Below are 22,241 nucleotides of genomic sequence, written 5' to 3' on the forward strand. Positions count from 1 at the left end.
ACTGCCACCAATCTTACTTATGTAATTTCAGGAGAGATTATTAACATTATAATTTGTGTATTTACATTTCTTGTTTTTATTTATTTTCATTTATCCTTGTTTTAGTTTTTTTAAAATAGACTTAAATCATTTACATTCTGGATTATGCTTTCATTTTATTTATAAAATTGCATTCAATATTTATATAAATAGAAAATAATTTTGTCTCAAATTTAGTTTTTGGAAATTTGTTGATTGAAATATTGAATGGAGTCTTTATTTATTGGACAAGCTATTAAAACATTTTTATCAATCTAATGTTGTCTATCCTGTAGATGTTTTTTTTTGTTTTATGAAGATATAAATATGAAATGTATTTTTGTTGTTTTATTTTTATCATTTTTTAAGTATAATATATAAAAATAAGTTAATTTAAATTATTTTAAACTTGTTCCAAATAAAAACTTGAGAATAAAAATAAATTTTAAAAATATTTTAAAAAAAAACAGAAATATGAATAAACATGTATTGTACTGCATGCAACTGGCCAAATAACTTCTTCCCATTCTAATATCAAATTAGTTCATTCTTGATTATTGCCTTATTGCCATGCGCAATTCACAACACCCCGTCGAGGTGTAGACCCATAAAATCTTTCCATTTCCATTTTATTTTTTTTACTGAAAATATTTCCATTTCTTAAAAATATACTAGTTTGCAGGGCTTTAATATATGTAGTCTAGTAGTATATTGTGTATATAAATCCATTGATTAAGTTATACATAAATGGCATTGCTAAATGCTACAAAATGTTGCACCTCAAAGTCTGGCCCTGGCGTTAGAGTCAGAGGTCGCAATTGAAAAAAGAAAAGATGGACGATATTAGGGGACCACGCACCAACCCACAATATTGGTTTATACTTTATTATTCTTGTTAATTAATATCTTAAAGTATTAATTAAGAAATTATAAGAAATATTTTTTATTGAGAAAATCATGAGATAACGTTAAAAATGATAAATAATATAATTTTACATTTTAATAAAAATATTTTTATTTCTTTAACTAATATCACAAGCATAGTGACCTGGTTATCATTTCTCATATTTTATATATGCTAATATTCTATGAATTGAAAGTAGGAAGGGTTTGGATTTGGACTAAAAAAAATACAGAGTAGGAGGGTGAACACGTGGGGGAGCAAATGCATGAACAGAGTGGAAAGTGAGTTCAATTATTGGTCAAAAGATTATATTAGATTTTGGTCTTAAAAAAATACTAGTACATTAGACGAATCAAGCATTATTATTCTTACTTAGGGCGAATCGCAAGGCCAACTAGGCTTTGCTTAGTATCCACACTCATTTTTCTCTCCTGAGACTTTCCATGCATGGGACATGGTGCCATAGGAAATGTCTCCGTAAATAACATTCGTATAGCTTCTCTCTTATTTTATTTTTATTTATTGTAACTCTAATATAATATATGGGGTAATCTATTTGTAAAGTGAAAAGGCATCTAGATTTTATAGAGTTCACTCATGAATCATGAGGGCAAGTCAGCCATTGATTTGCTTTTCCAGCGCCTCATCCACTAGCATCACTTTAACTAGAACTAGGGTCACCATTCGTTATATATATATATATATATATATATATATATATATATATATATATATATATATATATATATATATATATATATATATATATATATATATATATATATATATATATATATATATATATATATATATATATATATATATATTCATTAAAATTACCTATGCGTAAAAAGAACAGAGCTAAGTTAGCCACTTCAGTTCATATTTCACAAATTTCGAGTCATAGCTAGTGCTTAACTTTTCTCTATGGTGATTAAGCTGTGTTCTTCATGGGAGGTCATTTGAGCACTGTGCCAGATTTATTTATAGGGGAACCAAAGGAGTTAACGAAGGACCACTCTACTTTTTGTGTCATAAAAATAGTATCAATTGAATTTAAATAATTTCTAAAAACTATAAAATGTCGACCTCACTTGTTGATCACGTCCGCCATGTGTAGTGTAACTAACTGCCAAATCATCCAACAAATTTTCCTACCTCAATGAAGGCTATATAAGGTCTATGTGCTACCAGGTAACATTCAATTTTTTTTGGTCATGCATTTTCCTCATTCTTCTACTTATTTGAGCATTTGGGTGTTTGTAGGTGACCACCACCATACCATATTAAATTTTATAGTATAGTAAAGACATCCGAAAAGTTTCCTTAAAAATTGGTTTATAAAGGGATGACCTATCCAATTATATAAACACTTATCAAGTTTGTTAAACATCCGATGTGAGATTATTCTCAACAGGAACTACAAATTGGAGGCTTTCATCACTCTACTACTAGAAAATAACTAGGGTGTTAACAAGACTTTATTAACATCGATTTTTAAAACAAATCAATATTAACAATTTCATATTATTTATGAATATAATATCACATTTTTTTGTTAACATCAATTTTATAAACCGGGTAACGATGTTAAAATGATTTTTTGTAGTAGTGTTCCAACAAATCGTCATTGTGTACCTATACCTCAACCACCACCCATTGCAGGTACTACCAATGTTGTTTATAATGTTACTACATTTGCAGCGGTGACTTTTGTTGCTAAACTGGCTGTTATATCTTTCAACAGCAATGAAACACCTTGGAGTAGGAATGATAATTGATGTAGAACACTTTACCCAAACGAGACTGGGATAAAGCCACCGTGATGAGCGTAGCAACCATCCTAATCCCCACACGTTCTCCAAGGTCTATGTTTCCCAACCTGGACATACTATCTAATCAATACCTTCATTCTCTAACATAGTTCATAACACAATGAACTCTCACCACCAACTGCCACATTAGTCATTGTTGATCAACACGACGACAGGATAATCTCGTTCAACTTATCCTTTTTTTTGCAGTGTTCAGTTTTTAGGTTCCAAAGCATATTCAACAACTCCCTCTATGGAATTGTACTATGGAACCATGGATCCAAATGATCATCTCCATGTTTTTTAGTCCAATCTCTCTTAAAATGGAGAGACAGGGTCTCTTATGTACAGGGTGCTCCCCCTATCATTGAAATAAACAACTTTGAAGTGGTGCCAATCACACCCGGGTCGATTGATCAACTTGAAAATTGATTGTTGTGCTTTATGTAACATCAATTGTTTTTCCAATGTGTTTTAAGTGCTTTAAAATAATTACAACAATGAATTTTAAATTAATTTCATAAAAATGTAATGAATAAGCTTTTAGTGATGTTTAGTATAAGTTTCAAGGTCTGACTTGTGAACTAACAATGTATGAGCAACTAAAAAAGTGACAAAATAGTCTCATGGATTTGTTTATGGTCAGTCAATTCTAATCATAATTAAAATTTTGTGCATGTTGTTTGAGCGTTGACGATTAAAAATAATAGTATTTTAATTTGGTTACTTATGAATTTTGTAGATTGTGTGTTTGCATTAATTAGAGAGCCCTAAGTACAACAAGAGTTTTTTGGATTTTTTTAATAATTTGCGCTAACCGCGACGAAGGTGCATTGAGTGTGAGACTCCCTAGAACTGTAGAGTGCTTTAGGGTGTTCCAGTCCTAAGCATGCAAAAGAGCTCTCGCCAAGCTCCAAAGTCCCATGGACTTGTGCCTAATGTTCGAGTTCGCACAATAAGAAACAATATTCCTACACTAAGTGCGACGAAACTCTAAAGAGTTAAGGTTTCCACCCAGTGAATATAAAGAAAAACGAAAAAAATATAAAATCCACAATAAAAAAAATTGCAAGGACTATTTTAAAAAAAACAATTTAAGGACAAAAACATGTTCAACCCTTTTCTCTTGTTCATTTATTTAATTTTTCTTTAACTTTTACACTAATAGCGTGCATAAAAATTCACTAAATGTGAATTTTCAAAAATTGTAAGAGACTACTCTTCCTTCTCTAAAATCGAGTTTATTATCCATGGGTTGGTTAAATTAAATACAAAAGACCACCAAGTATATGAATAGACTAATATGAGATTATTTCATATTAACCAATGGACTCAAGTTTAAGTTGTGGATATGATGTTAAGATAAATGCTTGAAGAAAAAAAATTACAATCCATATTAATTATATTTGCTCAAATAAAAATGTCTTTAGTAAAAAATACATGTAGTCCATGAAAAAGTATATGCATATAAAATAGTTAGATTATAAATTTTTTAATTTAGTAAACAAAGTATTGTGACTACTAAAAACTCTCTTTTTTACGACACAGTATTTACAACGGTTGTAAAAAAATCATCTTTGTTTGTATAACAGTGACAATTTTATAAATATTGTGAACATTTTAAAAATGTTTTTTGCGAAACTGCCTTGAAATGTTTCAAAACAAAGACGGTCTTCGCAAAATTGTCTTAAATGATTACTATTTTTAATTAATTTATCGCTTTCTCTCTCTCTTTTATCGGGCAGCGTACTAAGCCCCTCTATCTTTCGTTCTCGCATTTCTTCTTGTCGCCTCAACTTCTTCATCGTGGCACTGCGGGAGATGAAGGAGATGGCGCCTCGACTTCTTTCCGTCACTCTCTCTCTCTTAGTGGAGACGTGAGGATTGTTGACGTTAAGACTGATATGCATGACATGGTTTCCCTTCAAGCAACTCTACCACACCCAATGAGCTCAAAAGCCCACCATCTCCCTCAAGCAACTCTACCACACCCGCCATTGCTGAGAGAATCTCCTCGGCTTCTGGTGCCGAAGCGGAACCGGAATCCTTTCTGATGCAATCCTACCCCGCAAGGGCATTGGATAGAAAACTCCAAGTAGATTGGGCCAGAGATGCAAGAGAAGGCCCTAGGGTTCTTATGAGCCTTAGGGTAGATTTCGGGCCCATGGGCTAAGTACGAGCCCACGGGCTAAGTACGAGCCCACTTATCTTTGTAAATATTAGATTAAGGTTTCATTATTTTTGGGCCTTGTATTTAAGGCTCCATAATGTAGGTAGGGTACCCTAGAAATATAGGATTTTTCAGCCCTTGTATTTTAGGGCACCTAGACTAGTTTTTGTATTAGGGGTAGTTTTGTAATTTCACATGCACTAAGTGGATGTTTGATGTGTGTGATTGGAAATAAATTTAATTGAATTGGTAGAAGCCCAATCCAATTAAATTTTAGAGGGGGAGGTGAGCATTTGCTTACTACACCCCATTGCCACATCATATAGTCACACTTTGTGCATGTCCTTCATGCTTTTCATGCCTCATGACACCTAAGCACACTTAGTGGAAATCTTGGAATTGATCTTGGTTTAGTGGTCTGAACCATAACTAAAATTCACTAATCATAATTAGTGAAATTTTGGCTCCAAAGTTTGGCTCCACAAATTCAATTTCAAATTCAAGTGAAATTTGAATTTCCCTCCAATTTTGTGTGACACTTAGGCTATAAATAGAGGTCATGTGTGTGCATTTTTTTCAACTTTGATGATTTGAATATTAAACTTCAGATTTCAAAGCTCATTTAGAGCACAAAATTTCGTGCTCTTCTCTCCCTCTCCCTTCATTCATCTCCTTCTTCCTCCAAGCTCTTATCCATGGCCTCCTATGGTGGTGAGCTTCTTCTAGACTCATCTTCTCCTTGAAGTGGCGTCTCCTCTCTCTCTCTCCTTTCTCCATTCCGCTGCCATTCATCTTCCAAGAAGCAAAGGAATCCATTGATGAAGAAGATCCTAGGCCTACAAGCTCCAATGGAGCTTGCATCACTTTCCTTGCTTTTCTTCGAGTGGGGCCCATTCTTCATCTCCGCTTCTAGGGTTTTCCTTCCCAACTCCGATTCAAACACTTACGATGTCACCAAAACGTCGTTCCTCTTGATGAGCCTCTCTAAGGAAGGACACGTGGTCGCATTTTTTGATCCTAACAGGAGGAGATCCGATTTCAAACTCGAGAATCGGAGCGAATTGGTGGCTGTGGATGTGAGTTTCATAGGAATGACATATTTTGTTGTGGAGGAGAAGTGGGTTAGGGGGGTGATGACGATGTCGTGGTGGTGGGGAGCAGATCACTACTGGAGAGACTGATGGTGGAGATTTACCAGCGGTTCGCGAACCCGCAGAGCCCCAAGAGTGATAGGTCTAGGAGGCAGAGGCGGCACATTGAATTAAAGTGGTCACGTCACATTTATATTTTGGTACTTAAATTTTATGAATTTGTGGATTTAACCATGTATATTGCACTTTGCAGCATAGAGTTTGACTGCGATGATGATTTGTTTGCTATTGTTGGGGTTTCCCAGGTGTATCAAAGTTTTTGACTTTTCTACTCTAAGATGGATGATCTTTTACTTCTACTTTTACTTTCAATATCATTTTTTATTTCTTCTCTTTTGATTGTTAACATTTTTGTAAACTGTGCTTTTTAAAAATTTTGTCAATGAATGTTTCATCTATTCCTTAGGCACTCATAGTTCACTTAGAATAAAATATATGACTCATGAATTATGAACTATGAATATGAGAGTTGCATTGGTGCTATTACTTTGATACCAACTCAACCAATAGTAAGGGTGTTCATCCTTTAAATGTAGCTTAAACTAATAGTAATACATCATGAAATATGAATGATATTTTTGTAATGATATTTTAGTGTGTTAATTATCAGCGGAACGGGTTTGGAGGCAGGTTCAGGTCGGGTATTAATAATCTCATCTCCAACCCCAAACTCGATGTTGACTATCGAGGAAAATCCAAACTCGACCCCGATTCTAGTCAACTCGAGTTTTTTCCATCAAAATTGGGACCCATTGCCATTCCTATTATGTGGCCACCAACACAAAACCAAATTTTTTAATAAAAAAGTTTTAAAAATAAAAAAGTAAATATTTATTTTAGTTCCTAAAAGTGTAAGACTATAATAAATTGGTCTCTAAAAAATAAAAATTAAAATTAAAATTTAGTTAAAAAATTACAAAAAAATATGATAAATTGATCATATAATTAAATTTATGAGATTATTTTATCATTAAGTATAATGTTAAATGATAAATTTAACAATAAATTATAATTTTTAAGAATCACTATAATATTAAATTATAAAATTTAGAGAATAATTAATCATAACCCACATAACTAAATTCCATATATGAATAGGATGATGGCAGAAAGTAGGGGCAAAGGGATACAAGATACTAGGCAGTGAAAGAAAGAGGGTGAAAAAAAAAACAGCTGGAAACAGGTGCAATGAAGGGAAAGAGAAACAAGAGTGGGTTTTGGAAGAAGGTGTAGCGGCAAAACATTGCCGGGTTGACCGGGGACAATAGGGTCATACTACCCTCGTGCTCGTGCCCCTGCCCTGGACCGCATTTGTCTCTCCCCCCACGCGTCATCCACTTTCATACAACACTACACAAAACATGCAATGTACTTACCTTCAACCTAACTCTACATACAGTTGTACACTCTTTATTTAATGGATTTCATTTTCTCATATGTTCCCTCCATCTTCCTACTATTATTACTACTATTATACTCATCAATAGTCAAAAAGGTCATGAGAAGCATAAATGATATATATATATATATATATATATATATATATATATATATATATATATATATATATATATATATATATATATATATATATATATATAGCCATTGGGGTTAAACTCTCTTTCAATGTGTCTAGAAATTTCAGTAATAATGGAAACAAAATTTGTAAACATTTTAAGAATCACACATTTTTTTATGAAAAAAAAATGTTTTAGTCAGATAAAATTATTATACACTATAAAATTTTACTTATTTGAGTATTAAATGGAGTTTCATATTTAATAATCACACTCAAAATCTGAAATAATTGAAGGACAAAAACTTATTTAATCTTGATTTTGTTAAACCTTTTTTTGGAAGGGAAACGTAGAATATAAAACAGGTGTAAAGCTACCTTATTAACTTTTAAAAATAAATAATGAGATTAAAGTTAAATGACTTATAATTATATTTAAATACATATTTTTTTAGAGACCATATGCATCTTTTGTTAGAGATAATTTTTGTTTGAGATAGAATGGATTACTTGGAGTGATAAAGTTTTTCATCTAAATATTCAATGCAATAATATATTCACGACTCAAATTCAAATTCTCTTATTAAATTAGAATAACACTTTATCAATTATTTCACGTGCTCAATTATATATCTTAAGACTATACAATTTTTAAATGGAAACATTGGAGATAATATATCATGTCACAATAAAAATTATCACATGATAATTCAAATTATTAATTAGTATTTTTTTAAAATAGCGTTAATAGTTTTATAGATGTTACATATATGTTTTTTAGAGCTTAGGACAACTTTTTCATTAGTCTTGTAGTATTCATGACTTCATTGACTTGCATTCATGATATTTTTCATGAGCATCAACATATTATATAGAATGATGGAATTTTATTTTAAAAAATTAATCTTATTTTATAAATTTTTAAGTATTTATTATGGAAAGTGAAACTTTCACTCCTTTATTGAATGGATGTTTGTTCAAGTTAAATAAAATTATTATAAACAATAATTTTTTTAAAGCATTTAACGAAATTACATTCTTGAGAACTAAAAATTACAAGTTTAAATAATCTTATACTTGATAATCTATGTGTTTGATAGTATCATATTTTTGATACTCCTATACTATAAAATAAAAATAGAGTGAGACTCTGACCCTCCCCACTCTCATTTATACAGTTAACATTTTCTCTCTCTTATCTTTCTGGGAGGTGCATTTCAATTCACACACTATCCTTAACAAAAAAAGAAAAATTGTTTCTCATCCATATTAAATTATTCTCTTTTATATATCTCTATCTCTAAATTAAATTTTAATGTTTTTAAAGGACTTGTGAATAGTTAAAAATAACCTTATATCACAATTTAAATTATTTATAGATATAATTTATATATTCAAATATATTTGTTTTTTATTATTTTTAAGCAAAATACAATTATTTCATTCAAAATGAGAAAAGGCAGGATGGTTAACTTAGTGAAATTATTTCATTCATATTATTTTCTTCTGAATTTTATTTTTCTTTAAAAAAAAGTGAATTCGTTTTAATGATCATCACACAGAAATTTTAGTTGCCACTCTTTTCATGTATTAGATGGTACCTTTAGAAAAATCATTTATAAAAAAAAACTTTGAAGAAAAATATTAAAATAAGCAGCAACTATCGTAAATTATCTCTGATGTTTAAAATTTGTTTTTTCCTGTTAGGTAATCTATGTAACTCATAAATCATAATGTTTATGTGACATTTGATTTGAAGAGTTTAAAAAACATACTTCAAAATCTTATAATTTGCTTATTGACAATTCATATCAACATTATTATCAGTATTTTCAGTACTGTGCAGCCTTTTCCAATGAGTGAAAAAATGGATTAAATTAATACCAACATTATTATCAGTATTTTGAATATTGAGCAACCTTTTCCAATGAGTGAAAAATTGGATCAAAGTAAGTTAAACTGATCGCAAAATTATGAACTAATTATATTTATGATTTTAATATTATTCAAGAACCCCAGTCAAAAAATATTATTCAAGAACAACTTACTTATAAATTTAAAAAGTTAAATCAATGTAATCTTGATTTAAAGTTTTCAATGTTTGAATATCTCATTCAATTATTACAAGATTGAACTTTTTTCTTTGATTTGTTTGCTGACTGTGTACACTTTTTCTTCATTAATTTGTTGAAATGTCCAAAGACCATCTACATAAATTTCAATGGAAAAACAGTACCGTGAAGACTAAATTGAAAATTTAGAAAGAAAAGACAAGTAATAAACAGTAAATACTGTTTAAGATATGTTTCGTCGATAATAGAGATTAATGTTGGAGAGTTTTGAAATATTAACAAAATAACAAAAGTTTGAAAAATTGCCAGTCATTTTGTTTTTTTAAGCTAAATTGAGAATTGGGCTTAATTGTTACTAAAAATATCATAATCATTTTTTTATCTAAGAATTAAATATCTTTTCAAAAGATTTTCAACATTCATATACTTACTCAATTAATTACATTAGATCTCTTAATAGTCTACAATATGATGGAATAACATACTCCCCACATCTTAACCCACAAATAAATTTAGAATTAGGATAGATTACTGCAAGACAATATTGATGACCCATAAGTCTTCTTAATTAATCATTATTCGTAAGACATTAATTATTATTTAAATAATTAAAAGAAATAATATTTATTGAAAATTATAAAAAAAATATTTTAAAAAAATCATAAATAATACAATTTTACACATCTTAATTATTTTAGTTACTTAATTAATATAATAAGGAAACTAATTAATTAATATTTACAAATAAAAATTAACCACCCACTCAAAACCAATAAATGCTCCCCACCTCTACTCACTCTGTCAATAAATGTCAACACAAATACATTACAAAAAGAAAGAGAATCGATTGATCCCTGTTTGAAAATCCCCACCAACTTTGTGTAATCCTTGATGTATAATTTCCATTCTAGCCAACCAGACCTTGTGCATTAAAATTGCTCCGCTTAAGCACCCATACATATCGAGAAAGCATAATCAAAAGTTGCCACTTAAGTATCCATCATATATACCCTTAAAAAAATCAGTTTAAATATATTTTTAATCTTTTAAATTTAATTTATTTTTGTTGGTTTATCAAATTTAAAGTTGTTTTTTTTTAATTCTTCAAATCCATAAAATATTTTTTTAGTATTTCTCTAAAATGCGAATCAAATATAAAATAAGAAATTTATAATTCATAACAAATTTTGACTTTACAAATTTAATTTTTTATTTTATATTTTAAAGTACATACATATAATTAAAAACGGACATAATCAAGCCAGTTAAAAATTAAAACTTCATTAACTGCTTTAAAATATAAAATAGAATTTTTTTTATTGATTTTGATTTTGATAGTTTAACACTGACAAAAAATCTTATTTTAAGATATAAAATAAAAATCAAATTTTAATGATAAAAATATTAAAATTTGTGAATCTCTTATTTCATTTTTTTTGTTTGACTCACACTCGATCTATAAAAGAACAAAAAAAGTATTTTGTGATAGACTAGAAAAACAACTTCAAATTTAAAGAACTAAATACATAATTATTTACAATTGAAAGAATAAAAGCATATTTAAACTAAAAAAATCACTATTTCAAAATATACATGAATAGTGATAAGAAAATTATTATTTGATGCACGCAAAGTAAAATATCCATCAGATATCCTTCAAAATGTACAGTTTTGTTAGCACGACAAATTAGTTTTGGGAAGGTTAACCTTTAATATAAACATAAGGTCAGAAGATTATCTATCTAGGCCATATATTATAACGATGAATTTGTTATTGAATTGTTCTCTAACTTAATTTTTGAAATAAAATAATATATGTATACGTGTTAAAAATAAAATAAAATGGAAGAATGAATATGAGGAATCGTATCTAGTTAGCCATCATATATTTTTTTCAACACTCTAAATTCTTGTTTTTTCTCCAATTGCATGTTTGCCAAAATTGTTAATATTTTTTATTTTTTTCACAAACTTCATTCGATATTAACCTCAAATGAAACATTCTGATAAAATGCTGCTGAGAAAGAAAAAAAAACCATTCGATACCATCTTAATATTAGAATGTGAGTTTATACTTAATTCAATCCCAAAAACAAACTAAATAAAGGAGTAAGAATTATTTTTTACTTATATATTTTAACTTAACTTTATTTTTATCTGATGTGAGATTTCGATTTTTTTCAATATTTTAAAAGTGTGTTTGATTTACACGATGAAAATAGATTTTTTAAATTGAAGTAAAGTATAAAAAGTGTGAATTTCATAAAATAAAAAATACAAGATTTCTCACCAATATATATTATTTCTTTCTTAAAAAGCAAACACTTCCTTAGAGTTGAGTCCTTGTGCTCCCGAGTTTCACCTAATATTGTCATCCATACTTGTAGCCACATGATTAGAATCCTAATCAGCACAAAAAAAACACCCTTTGACCTTGCAATTGAACCTCGTATTACTAGTCAAAGAGTTCTTTAAACAAAATAGACTTAAGTTTAGATTGAAGTTTGTAACAGTATCTTAAATATTATTTTTCCGAAACTGAATTTTTGGACATAATTTTAGTCTCAAATATAATTTTAAGGAATAATTAAGCATGATTTTAAACTTATTTTCCTCTTAAATATACTTTTGGATGATCTTAAACTTATTTTCCTCTTAAATATACGTTTGGATGTTACTATTGAAAATCCAAATACACACTCTTATTTAGTAAAATAACTTATTTTGTAACATTTTTCTGAAATACTATGTACCAAAAATAAATAATTTTGAAATGTAGTCGAAGTAAAGTTTCGACACTTAGCTTCCAACTGAAAGAATTTTTTTTTCTGTTAAACAAAAAACTGAAAGTATTTTTATTTTACTTTTATTCTTAACATTTTTCTTTATAATCCTTCTTTTATTTTTATTTTACTTTCATTTTTTAAAACGTTTTTTTGGCTGAAGACGAGATGTAAAAATCATTAAAATAAATTTTATCTCTGGACAAGGTGTTCTTGCTACACATCACCAATGTTTAGTTTTTACTTTTATAATCCTTCGTTTATTTTTACTTTACTTTCATTTTTATATTATTTTTATTTTACTTTAATTCTTAACATTTGATGCCTCCAATGTTTCATTCAACACTTTCTTTCAATGAGTGGTGATCCACCTAAATCGTGCCATCATTTGTCATCAACAAACTACTTTTAATTACTGTTTTAATAATATACTTTTTATTTAAATTATGTCATTACTTAATATATTTAATTTTTATGGATAAAAAATTTAAATTATGAAAAAAATTACATTTTTCAATAAATGTAATTAAAAAATTCATACACAATTAAAAAAAACTTTAATCTTAAAGAATTTTTTTATCTAATGAAAATTTAATATTTTTTTATTAAAAACACTTAACATAAAATAAAAAAAATAAATTATATTACATCCATTATTTGTCGAAATAAAAATATTATTCTTAAAAAATACTCAATAAAATCGCCAAATCTCATTTTTTTAAAATATAAAATTGTTAAAATAATAATATAAATTAATTTAGATAATCTATTTTCAATTAATAAAAATATTTATAAATAAAAATTATAAAAAATACCATTACTTTAAAAATGTTAAACTTGAAATAAATTAAAATATACAATTCATAATTATTTAAAAATATAGAGTCATCAAAATTTAAAGTTTAGCCATGTATTTAATTCTGTCATTTTCTACTGTTTTACATTTATTAATTAATTGGTTAAAAAAAATATCTAATTTATGAATTTTGAGCTTATAAATTTTCAAATTGCAATTAATTATTTAAGTTTGAGTTAATTTTTAAAGACGAAGGAATTTCTGATACAGGTGTCACACTTATCAAACCACGTACACTTAGGAGGGACCACACTTTTGTTAAGGATAGCAAGCACCCGTTATTGTTATCCACAAGACGATAACAATAAAAGAGGTGGATAGACAACCTGGACCCCCCACTTTCCTTTCCTAATCTCTTCACCTTTGACCTTTGACTACCCACTATTACCAAATGGTTCAAAACCTAATCATACTCTCTAACTTATTTGCATTCTGCCCCTTTCATTTTCTCTATTTTTCCTATTCTCCCTTCTGCTATCTTTTTTTTCTTCTTCTCACGTGTCTCTTTCTTTTGGATACAATTATTTTTAAGATAATATTAACTATTAAAAATAAATATTTCTTTTCATAAAAATTTCAAATTTTGATTCATCTTGTTTATGAGAGATTAGTTCATTTTATTAGACCTAACCTCGTTAGTCTTATGCTTTCTTTTTTTCCCATAATCTCATTCATTTATCCATGATCCAACTATATAAACTAGCTAGCAAAATAATTCAGAAAATTTAATAATATACTCGATTTGATGTGGTACTTCAGGAAGGAAGAGGGATCTTTTCAATATTTTGTTGTCTAAACGCACTATTTTTGAGAAATCTTGAAATAAGGTATTACTCCATTCATATCCTTAAATCAAATCTTACATGGGAATTAAATCAATAGCTAAGAATAAGATATACCTTTTATTATTGGTTGAATTTTAATATTTAGTAATTAAATTTAATTAAAATACATTAATACTATACAAGTTTTATACACTACCATTTATCACAAGTTATCATATAATTGAAAATTATTAAATTTTGTTTTATTACTTTAACAGCATTCATATCTAGAATATTTCTAATTAATTACTTGATAGTATAAATTTATTTTACAGAAATGGTATGCTAAAATTAATTAAACTCTTGGTAATTTTATAAGAAAAATGAAAGGATAAACATATAAAGAAAAAATGATCATATTATTGATCAGAAAAGTGCTTGTCATTTTTTTTAAAAGGCTAAATATTATTGAATAAAGAAGTATTGCACAAGGTGTACCCTACTAAGGTAACAAAGATTACAAAACATTTGATGCTTGTCATTAACCAGAACATTTGATAAAAGCAAGTGACCAAAACTTGTACATGGACAAAAAAGTCTATTTATTTTAGCGTTTAATTGCCGGTAAAATTTAACCATTTGCTTTTCCCATTCCCATTTTTTCAACGATCATTTGTGTCACTAACGATTCAATTGCTTTATTTTAAGTAAATATATAACTCTCTAAGCCTTTATTCTAAAGAATCTACCTTATGTTGTGATTCTTGTTATTGGATCCTTTTATATGTTTAGGGCAGGGGGGTTATATTATACCCTATTAGTTACTAACTTTCTAGATTCTACCCAAAAAGTATTGGCTTTATGTTTTTTCATTTCATTATTTCAACTTTTTAAACTTAAAGTTTTAATCGAAATTCAAAGTAAATTTCAATTTATTTCACAATTGAATTATAAAAAAAGTGTAAAATATTTATTTCATCACTTTTCATTAATTCATGAAAGATAATACAACTTAGTTACCACTGCTTCTTTTAATCAAATCTCCTTTAATCTAAATGGTTGAGTGACACATGCTATCAACTTCACATTATACTATTAGTAAAAGTATTGTATTTTTCACAAAAGGGTGGCACCTTCCTACTTGATTCTAAATTTTAGAAAAGGCTTTGCTACTTTTTCTTTATTCATTGAAAAAGCTTTTGCAAGATGATTAATTCGCCATCAAAATAAACAATGATTTAGTCAATTCCGTTGGTGTTGAAAGAACGAATGAGCCAGCGAGTAATCATACACATTGATCTCCTCTGCACTACAAAACCTTTCATGACCTCAAGTTACAATAGAACAGTGTAAAGCTTTCTCTTCAATAGCCAACAATGAGTGCAGTAGGGTCAAGAGAACAAAAAACAGAGCCAAGGAAAAAAGGTCATGAACACAAAGATTAAAAAGACGCAAGAAATCAAGAATGAAAAAAAAGAGGGACAGCGAACAAGGTTCATATGTGGATGATTAAGTTCTTTAAGCATATGTTACCTTTGTTGTGTAAAATTTGTCTAAGTTTTGGACCTTATATAATTTTTATGGAATTTGTTTTCGACAGAAAAAGAGGAGTGCATTAAAGAGTGATCAACATGTGGATTAAAGTTCAAAAAGTTATGATCGTCATCGAAAAAATTCATTTCAATAAAAATTAATGTTTTCAACGACTCTATTAAAGTACATGTGATTTTGAAAATACTCAAAAGCAAGATCATTTCAAATTTTTAAATATCAATTGAAACAGTTAAGGGAAGAAATTACGTGAAGTCATCAAATAACATTGAATATATTTAGAAATATTGTTTGTATATGTATCGAAATCATAGAATTCAACTATCAGTATTAGAAGTTTAATTTCGATGGATTGAATCATTATCACTTAAATCCTTAAATACCGACAACATCACTTATTGAGATTGACTATTGATTTAAGAGGTCATCGTGTATGTATTCATTTTTACTTTTAATGAATTCATGTTTTTTTTTATTTTATTGCATCTTTTTAAATCCTATACTTTTATCAATCTTTATTTATTCTTGAAACCTTTATTATTTGAATCTTTGTTTCTTATAATTATGGCCAAAATCTTATTAAAAATCAAGTATCGAAATTAACTTTTATATCAAAAATATTATAAAAGTCTACTTAGAAATTATCTTATAAATCATTATATGACACAACTATAATTACTTATGAACATCTTTATTAAAATTACTATCATTATATCTATTAAAGATTAAGCAATTGTCTGATAAGTTAAAAATTATGAATTATTTATTTAATTAAAAAAACTTATAATTAAGTATGAATTTTATGTCTATTTTTTAATATTTATATGTTAATTGAATCATTAAGTAAAAATTATTCTTTTATCATAATAGACTATTTTAGAAAAATAAATATAATTTTCACGATATGCTGACAATAATTTGATTTCATTGAGAAAGACAAAACTTCCTTTAATAATTTTTATACTTCACTGGTTAATCTATGACTTTTGAGACGATAAGAATATGTTGTTGAAGGAAAGAAAAGGAGAGGGGGCAATGTGCAAAAAAGTGACACCCTAACAATAATAATAAATGAAGGAGGGGAAAAGAAAATCAAAAGGAGGACGCAATTAGTTGATGTTCACAGGAGTAAGATTTTAGGGCAGCAAATGTGGGACCCACAAGTGGCATATTTGGTTTGACCAAAATCCCCAATCCCCAACCAGGGTTAGATTCCAAGTTAGGTGCCATGCATGCCACCACACGTGTGGGAGGAGTCAGATAAGGGGCAGAGAGAGGGGCGGTGGCAGGCCCAGTCCCCTCTCTGTGCCTGTTGGGTATGTTCCTCTGTTCCATCTCATATATAAGAGAAAGCAAAGCGTGACATAGCTAAAGAGAATTTGCAGAGCCTTCAGATTTAGCTACCTCTATTATTATTATTACTCATTACTCATTTCTCGTACCAAACACAACACAACACAACACATCACACTCTTCTCTCTTCTCTTCTTTCTTATCCCATTACAATGCCCGGTAGTTTAGAACCGTTGGATTTGGGTGTTCACATACCCTACCACTTCAGATGCCCAATCTCGCTCGAACTCATGCGAGACCCAGTAACCGTCTGCACCGGTCAAACCTACGACCGCGCCAGCATCGAGGCATGGGTCAGCACCGGCAACAGCACGTGTCCGGTCACACGCGCCACTCTCACAGACTTCACCCTAATCCCGAACCACACCCTTCGCCGCCTTATCCAAGAGTGGTGCGTCGCTAACCGCGCTTTTGGCGTCGAGCGAATCCCCACTCCCAAACAGCCCGCAGACCCTGCCTTAGTTCGCTCTCTCCTCAACCAAGCTTCTTCCGGTTCTGCCCCTGCTCACCTCCGCCTTTCTTCCATTCGCCGACTCAGACAACTCGCTCGCGACTCGGACAAGAATCGTTCCCTCATTGCCTCTCACAACGTTCGCCAGATCCTTCTCCCTATCGTTTTCAACAACGGTTCGGATGAGTTGAAAAACGAATCGCTCGCGCTACTCGTTATGTTTCCGCTTGGTGAGTCGGAATGTGCTTCGCTCGCATCTGATTCTGTGAAGATTGGCTATCTATCGCGGATGTTGACGCATAACTCGTTCGACGTCCGAGTCAACTCGGCCGCGTTGATCGAGATCGTCGTCGCCGGGACGCACTCGCCGGAGCTACGCGCGGAGGTGAGCAGTGTCGACGAAATCTACGACGGAGTGGTGGATCTGCTCCGGAGCCCGATCTCGCACCCGCGCGCGCTCAAGATCGGGATCAAGGCCTTGTTCGCGCTTTGTTTGGTGAAGAATACGCGGCAGAAGGCGGTGGACGCCGGCACGCCGGCGGTTCTAGTCGACCGGCTCGCGGACTTCGAGAAGTGCGACGCGGAGAGGGCGCTGGCCACGGTGGAGCTGCTCTGCCGGATTCCGGCGGGATGCGAGGCGTTCGCCGGACACGCGCTGACGGTGCCGATGCTGGTGAAGATAATTCTGAAAATCTCCGACCGTGCGACGGAGTACGCCGCCGGAGCGCTGCTCTCGCTGTGTTCGGAATCGGAGCGGTGCCAGCGCGAGGCGGTGGCGGCGGGCGTGCTGACTCAGCTTCTGCTTCTCGTGCAGAGCGATTGCACGGAGAGAGCGAAGAGGAAGGCGCAGATGCTGCTGAAGCTTCTTCGGGATTCGTGGCCGCAAGATTCCATCGGAAATAATTCTGACGATTTTGCATGCAGCCAGGTCGTTGTGGTTCCCTTTTGACCGTTTTTTAATTTTTCTCCTCCAGTAATAATTATAGTGGAAAAAAATGTTTAGATTTCGAGAAAAAGAAAGCTTAATTAGAGAGTCTTTTTTGTTTGTTTAGATTGGTAAATAAATAGGTCTGTAATGTAATTCTGTATTTAATTATTTTTCTTTCTTCTCTTTGTTTTTGTATGTAACGATTATTGTGAAGAACGAAAGCAAGCAAAAATGTTTCATCAGGGAGTTGTAATTTTTGTAAGATGGAAAAGAAAAATCAAAATAGAGGTAACTTTTGTTTTGTTTCAACTTTCGAGTAATGTGGTAGTTTGTGTTTAGGAACGTAATTATGATTGAATTGGTTGGTTATGAGTAGTATTTGTGAATCTGCTTTTGCATGTGGAAAGCTTGTGGTTTTATTTATTGGGTGGAAAGAAAACATTCACTGCCATTCGGTGAAGTACACGTATCTGTTAGCTCCATAGACGGAAGTGTTTTTGACTTCCTAGGAACATCATCTTGAATAATCATTATGTTGGTGACTCCTTTCCATCGTTCACCAAAGAAGAAAGATAGTATAGTAGTACCTTTTATTTTTTTTTAATCCATCTTTTCATTCTTTTGTACATCAATTTCGAACGTTGTTCCGGACCATTCTGCTACCCCAACTAGATTTTTATTTTTCTCGTCTTATCCATGTGAAAAATGATACTTAGATGTGGATTGGGTAGGGTTGAATTGGAATCTCTGAAAGGCAACCTCAAACTTATTTGATATTTTTTAATATTTGACAGAGAAAGTGTATCAAAAAAACAATATTGACAGAACAGAACACGATAAAAAAAATATGTGAAAGTGAAACTACAGTTGCTGCTGCATTCCAATGGAAGGGCTATCTGTATGGGCCATAACTATCAACTTGTAGCCGAATAGCGTACTGGTCTATGACTACGAAGTTTGAGCAAGAACAAAACAGAGAGAACAGAAGGGGTTGCACGGATTTGAAACGTCTTTGAATGAAAAGGAAAAGAGTGTGCACATGTGAGGGAACATGGTGGGCCCCAGAGGGTCCTACTACAAGGAGTGGGAAAAAATGATTTATGTGGCTTACAGATACACTTTTTTTTTTTATAACGAAAAATTTAGGTATGCTGCATTTTGAGAGATTCATCAGGATTAGAATATCTTTCAAGATTCATTAAGTGTTTATAGAAATACTTATTAATTACCTATTAATAATATTCTCACATTAATAACCAGATTTGAATGACATTTTTATGAGATACTGATTCTCATAAACTGGATCCATCGTTTTTGGTTGCGGCTTACAAATACTACTACTTGTATTAGGGGTGATGGTCACATGTTGGTGGGAAATGGGAATCAAATATTGGTGTCACATGGGTGCATGGGTGCTTGCCTATTTGTTATTCTCTGCAGCCCCTTTTCAATTTTTGTGATGGCTATTAGTCTATTACTACTGCTCACACATCACATGCCCAGAGGCCCAACTTTGTTTCTGAGAAATTATTTTGTCTTCAAACCTCAGGGTATGTAACACTAGGGACCCATCTTCAAACCAGTACCACTCAATTTTTCTTCTCTACAAGGGGAAACACGTCACCTAAAGGATGAGGTGATTGGGGAACCTTTCCAGCGAGTTTTCAACAATAAAAGTATTAATTTCCCTTCAAGTCAGAGATTGTTTGTGTGTGTATTGTATGTAAAGAAACAAACGTAGCGTGGGATTTCATTCATGAATCACGATTCATTTGTGCCTTGCTGCTTTTGGTCTGTCTCCAAGAAAAGAAGTCAAATTGATATTTACATTGTTTCCCTTAGATAGTATTTGGTTTAATTATACTTGAATGCATTCGAGGTGAAAATTTCAAAAATTGATGTCAGTCTAATATATTTACAGTTTACTTTAATTTAAATATTTCATCTTAATTTATTTTCACACATTTTTTGTTTCTTTCAACCAAACAGACCCTTAATTGGAGGATGATATCATTGATGCTTGACAATGAGGCTGTTTCTGTTCATTCGCGTGCATGATATGTTTGTTTTCAGCAGTCCTACAGTACAGTTGAAGAATGCTTTCTGCAGACAACAATTCAAACACACAGCAATAAGGGTCTTCGTGTTATGGTGACCAATGACGACTACTACTTCTGTGTACTGTGCACATATATGTGCATGCCATATTGCCACTTTGCCATGCATATTGGCTTCTTTTTTGCATTCAAACATCACTTTCAAACACTATGGGAATTACAATTAAAGTGAATAACCAACCAACCAACCACACGTGTTCTTCTCTTCTCTTCAGTGCTTTGGTTCTCAAGTTTTCTCATTGACAAAAAAAGTTCGGTGATTCCAGAATAGTGCAGTTCCTGTTTTAGAGTTCAGAGACAAAAAAGGGTGGAGTACTGCTGTTGTCAAGGACTATGAGTGATTAGAAGGCTCCATTGTCCTTGATGGTGACCATTGTTCTGGATAACATACTTACTTGCAATTTCTTTCTGTTTGAATGTTTATTTATTAAATGACCAACTAGCAAGAGGAAATCTCTGTTGTTCATTTGTGGTCTCGACAGATAAGACTAAATTTAATTGGGCTGAGCTCTCCTCTGTAGCCCACTTCAATTCTTAACTGAACCAAATTATTGGGACATGCTAGGTGCATCGAGCAACATTGCTGGTGCACCCAGTAATTAAGTGAATGGGTAAAATTGCCCTTGTATTAAAAAAAATAATTCTTCTTCCGGAAGAACCTTCTTTCAATAGCTTCTCCGAAAGAAGGTTCTTCCGGAAAAACAAATTGTTCTACCGGAAGAAGGTTCTTCTGGATGAACAAATTGTTCTACCGGAAGAACCTTCTTCTGAAGAGCTTTATGGAAGAAGGTTCTTCCGGTAACACAAATTGTTCTTCCGGAAGAAGGTTCTTTCGGAAAGCTTCCAGAAGCTTACCGGAAGAACCTTCTTTCGAAAGAAGAAATATTTTTTTAACGCAAGGACAATAATTGCTAGGTGCACCAACAATGTTGATGGGTGCACCTAGCATGTCCCCAAATTATTTAGCCATCCTTAGAGTTTGGGTAGGAAACCATTGACTCAAAATCATAGGCCTCTCACCCGTGACACCTTTCTTCTATTCCCAGAAATAAAAATGACGGCCACTAATAAGCAACAATTTTAAACCATTGCTAATCATAAACAATGACATCAAGTCAACTTAGGCAGAAGGGGGCAAATTGATCATATGTGAAAATTAGGAAACCAAATTGTATCGTTTGAAAAATTATGGGAACAAATTAAACCCTTTATTAATAGTGAGATTAAATTGAACAAAATTAATAAATAGTAGGACAAAAAGCGTAATCAAGCAAAAGAAAAATAATTTTATTGCTATGTTTCTCTAGTATTCCTTTGGCAATTAGGAATTTTGGTCGAAGCTAATCCATGTGTCTCCACTTAAGTAATGCTCTCAAAAATGGGTTTAGTACTGGAACTCTAAACCCTCTCCAAGAACATACTTTTCAAAAATGGATTCAAAGGTTCATTTTGTACATTCTTAAACCATACATATGAGTTCATTAAGGTTGACCTAACGGTGAAGATTGAGATAACTTACACGATATTAGGAGTGTTCACGGGTCGATTTGTTCGGATTTAGGGAAATAAAATATGAATTGATTGATTTTAATTGATTTAGATTTCAGAATTTTTTTGTCTAATCTAAACCAAACTCATCCTAATGAACAGGTTTGTTTGGTTTGAGTTATCAAATATCCAATGATTTTCTTTAAATAATTTTACAAAAAAATTAAAATAACATAATTTGGTCCTGATTTTGACAAATAATGATGTCATAATATAATGTAAGCAACATATTTAAATGTTATTGA

General features: G+C 31.2%; 1 protein-coding gene across 2 annotated transcripts; it reads left to right on the top strand.

Annotated features, from left to right (window-relative positions):
• The first annotated feature begins 16,769 nt into the window (after positions 1–16,769).
• Positions 16,770–20,901, top strand: LOC100810176 (U-box domain-containing protein 26). 2 transcript variants are annotated; one of them, XM_003518651.5, is made up of 2 exons: positions 16,770–18,619; positions 20,321–20,901. In XM_003518651.5, the coding sequence occupies exon 1, from the start codon at positions 17,105–17,107 to the stop codon at positions 18,350–18,352; it is 1,248 nt and encodes a 415-aa protein (XP_003518699.1). In that variant the 5' UTR covers positions 16,770–17,104; the 3' UTR covers positions 18,353–18,619; positions 20,321–20,901. The 2 variants fall into 2 exon arrangements, with proteins under 2 accessions (XP_003518699.1, XP_014621764.1); XM_014766278.3 differs by lacking the exon at positions 20,321–20,901 and adding an exon at positions 18,727–18,935 and having other exon boundaries at positions 16,842–18,320.
• The last annotated feature ends 1,340 nt before the right edge of the window (positions 20,902–22,241 follow it).

Source organism: Glycine max, chromosome 2 (assembly GCF_000004515.6).
Source record: "Glycine max cultivar Williams 82 chromosome 2, Glycine_max_v4.0, whole genome shotgun sequence".
Taxonomy (NCBI): Eukaryota; Viridiplantae; Streptophyta; class Magnoliopsida; order Fabales; family Fabaceae; genus Glycine; species Glycine max.

Coding starts and splice junctions, on each gene's coding strand:
- LOC100810176 (XM_014766278.3), top strand. CDS start 17,105: ATGCCCGGTAGTTTAGAACCGTTGGATTTGGGTGTTCACATACCCTAC. Junction 18,321..18,726: donor AAATAATTCTGACGATTTTG/CATGCAGCCAGG, acceptor GAATCTGCTTTT/GCATGTGGAAAGCTTGTGGT.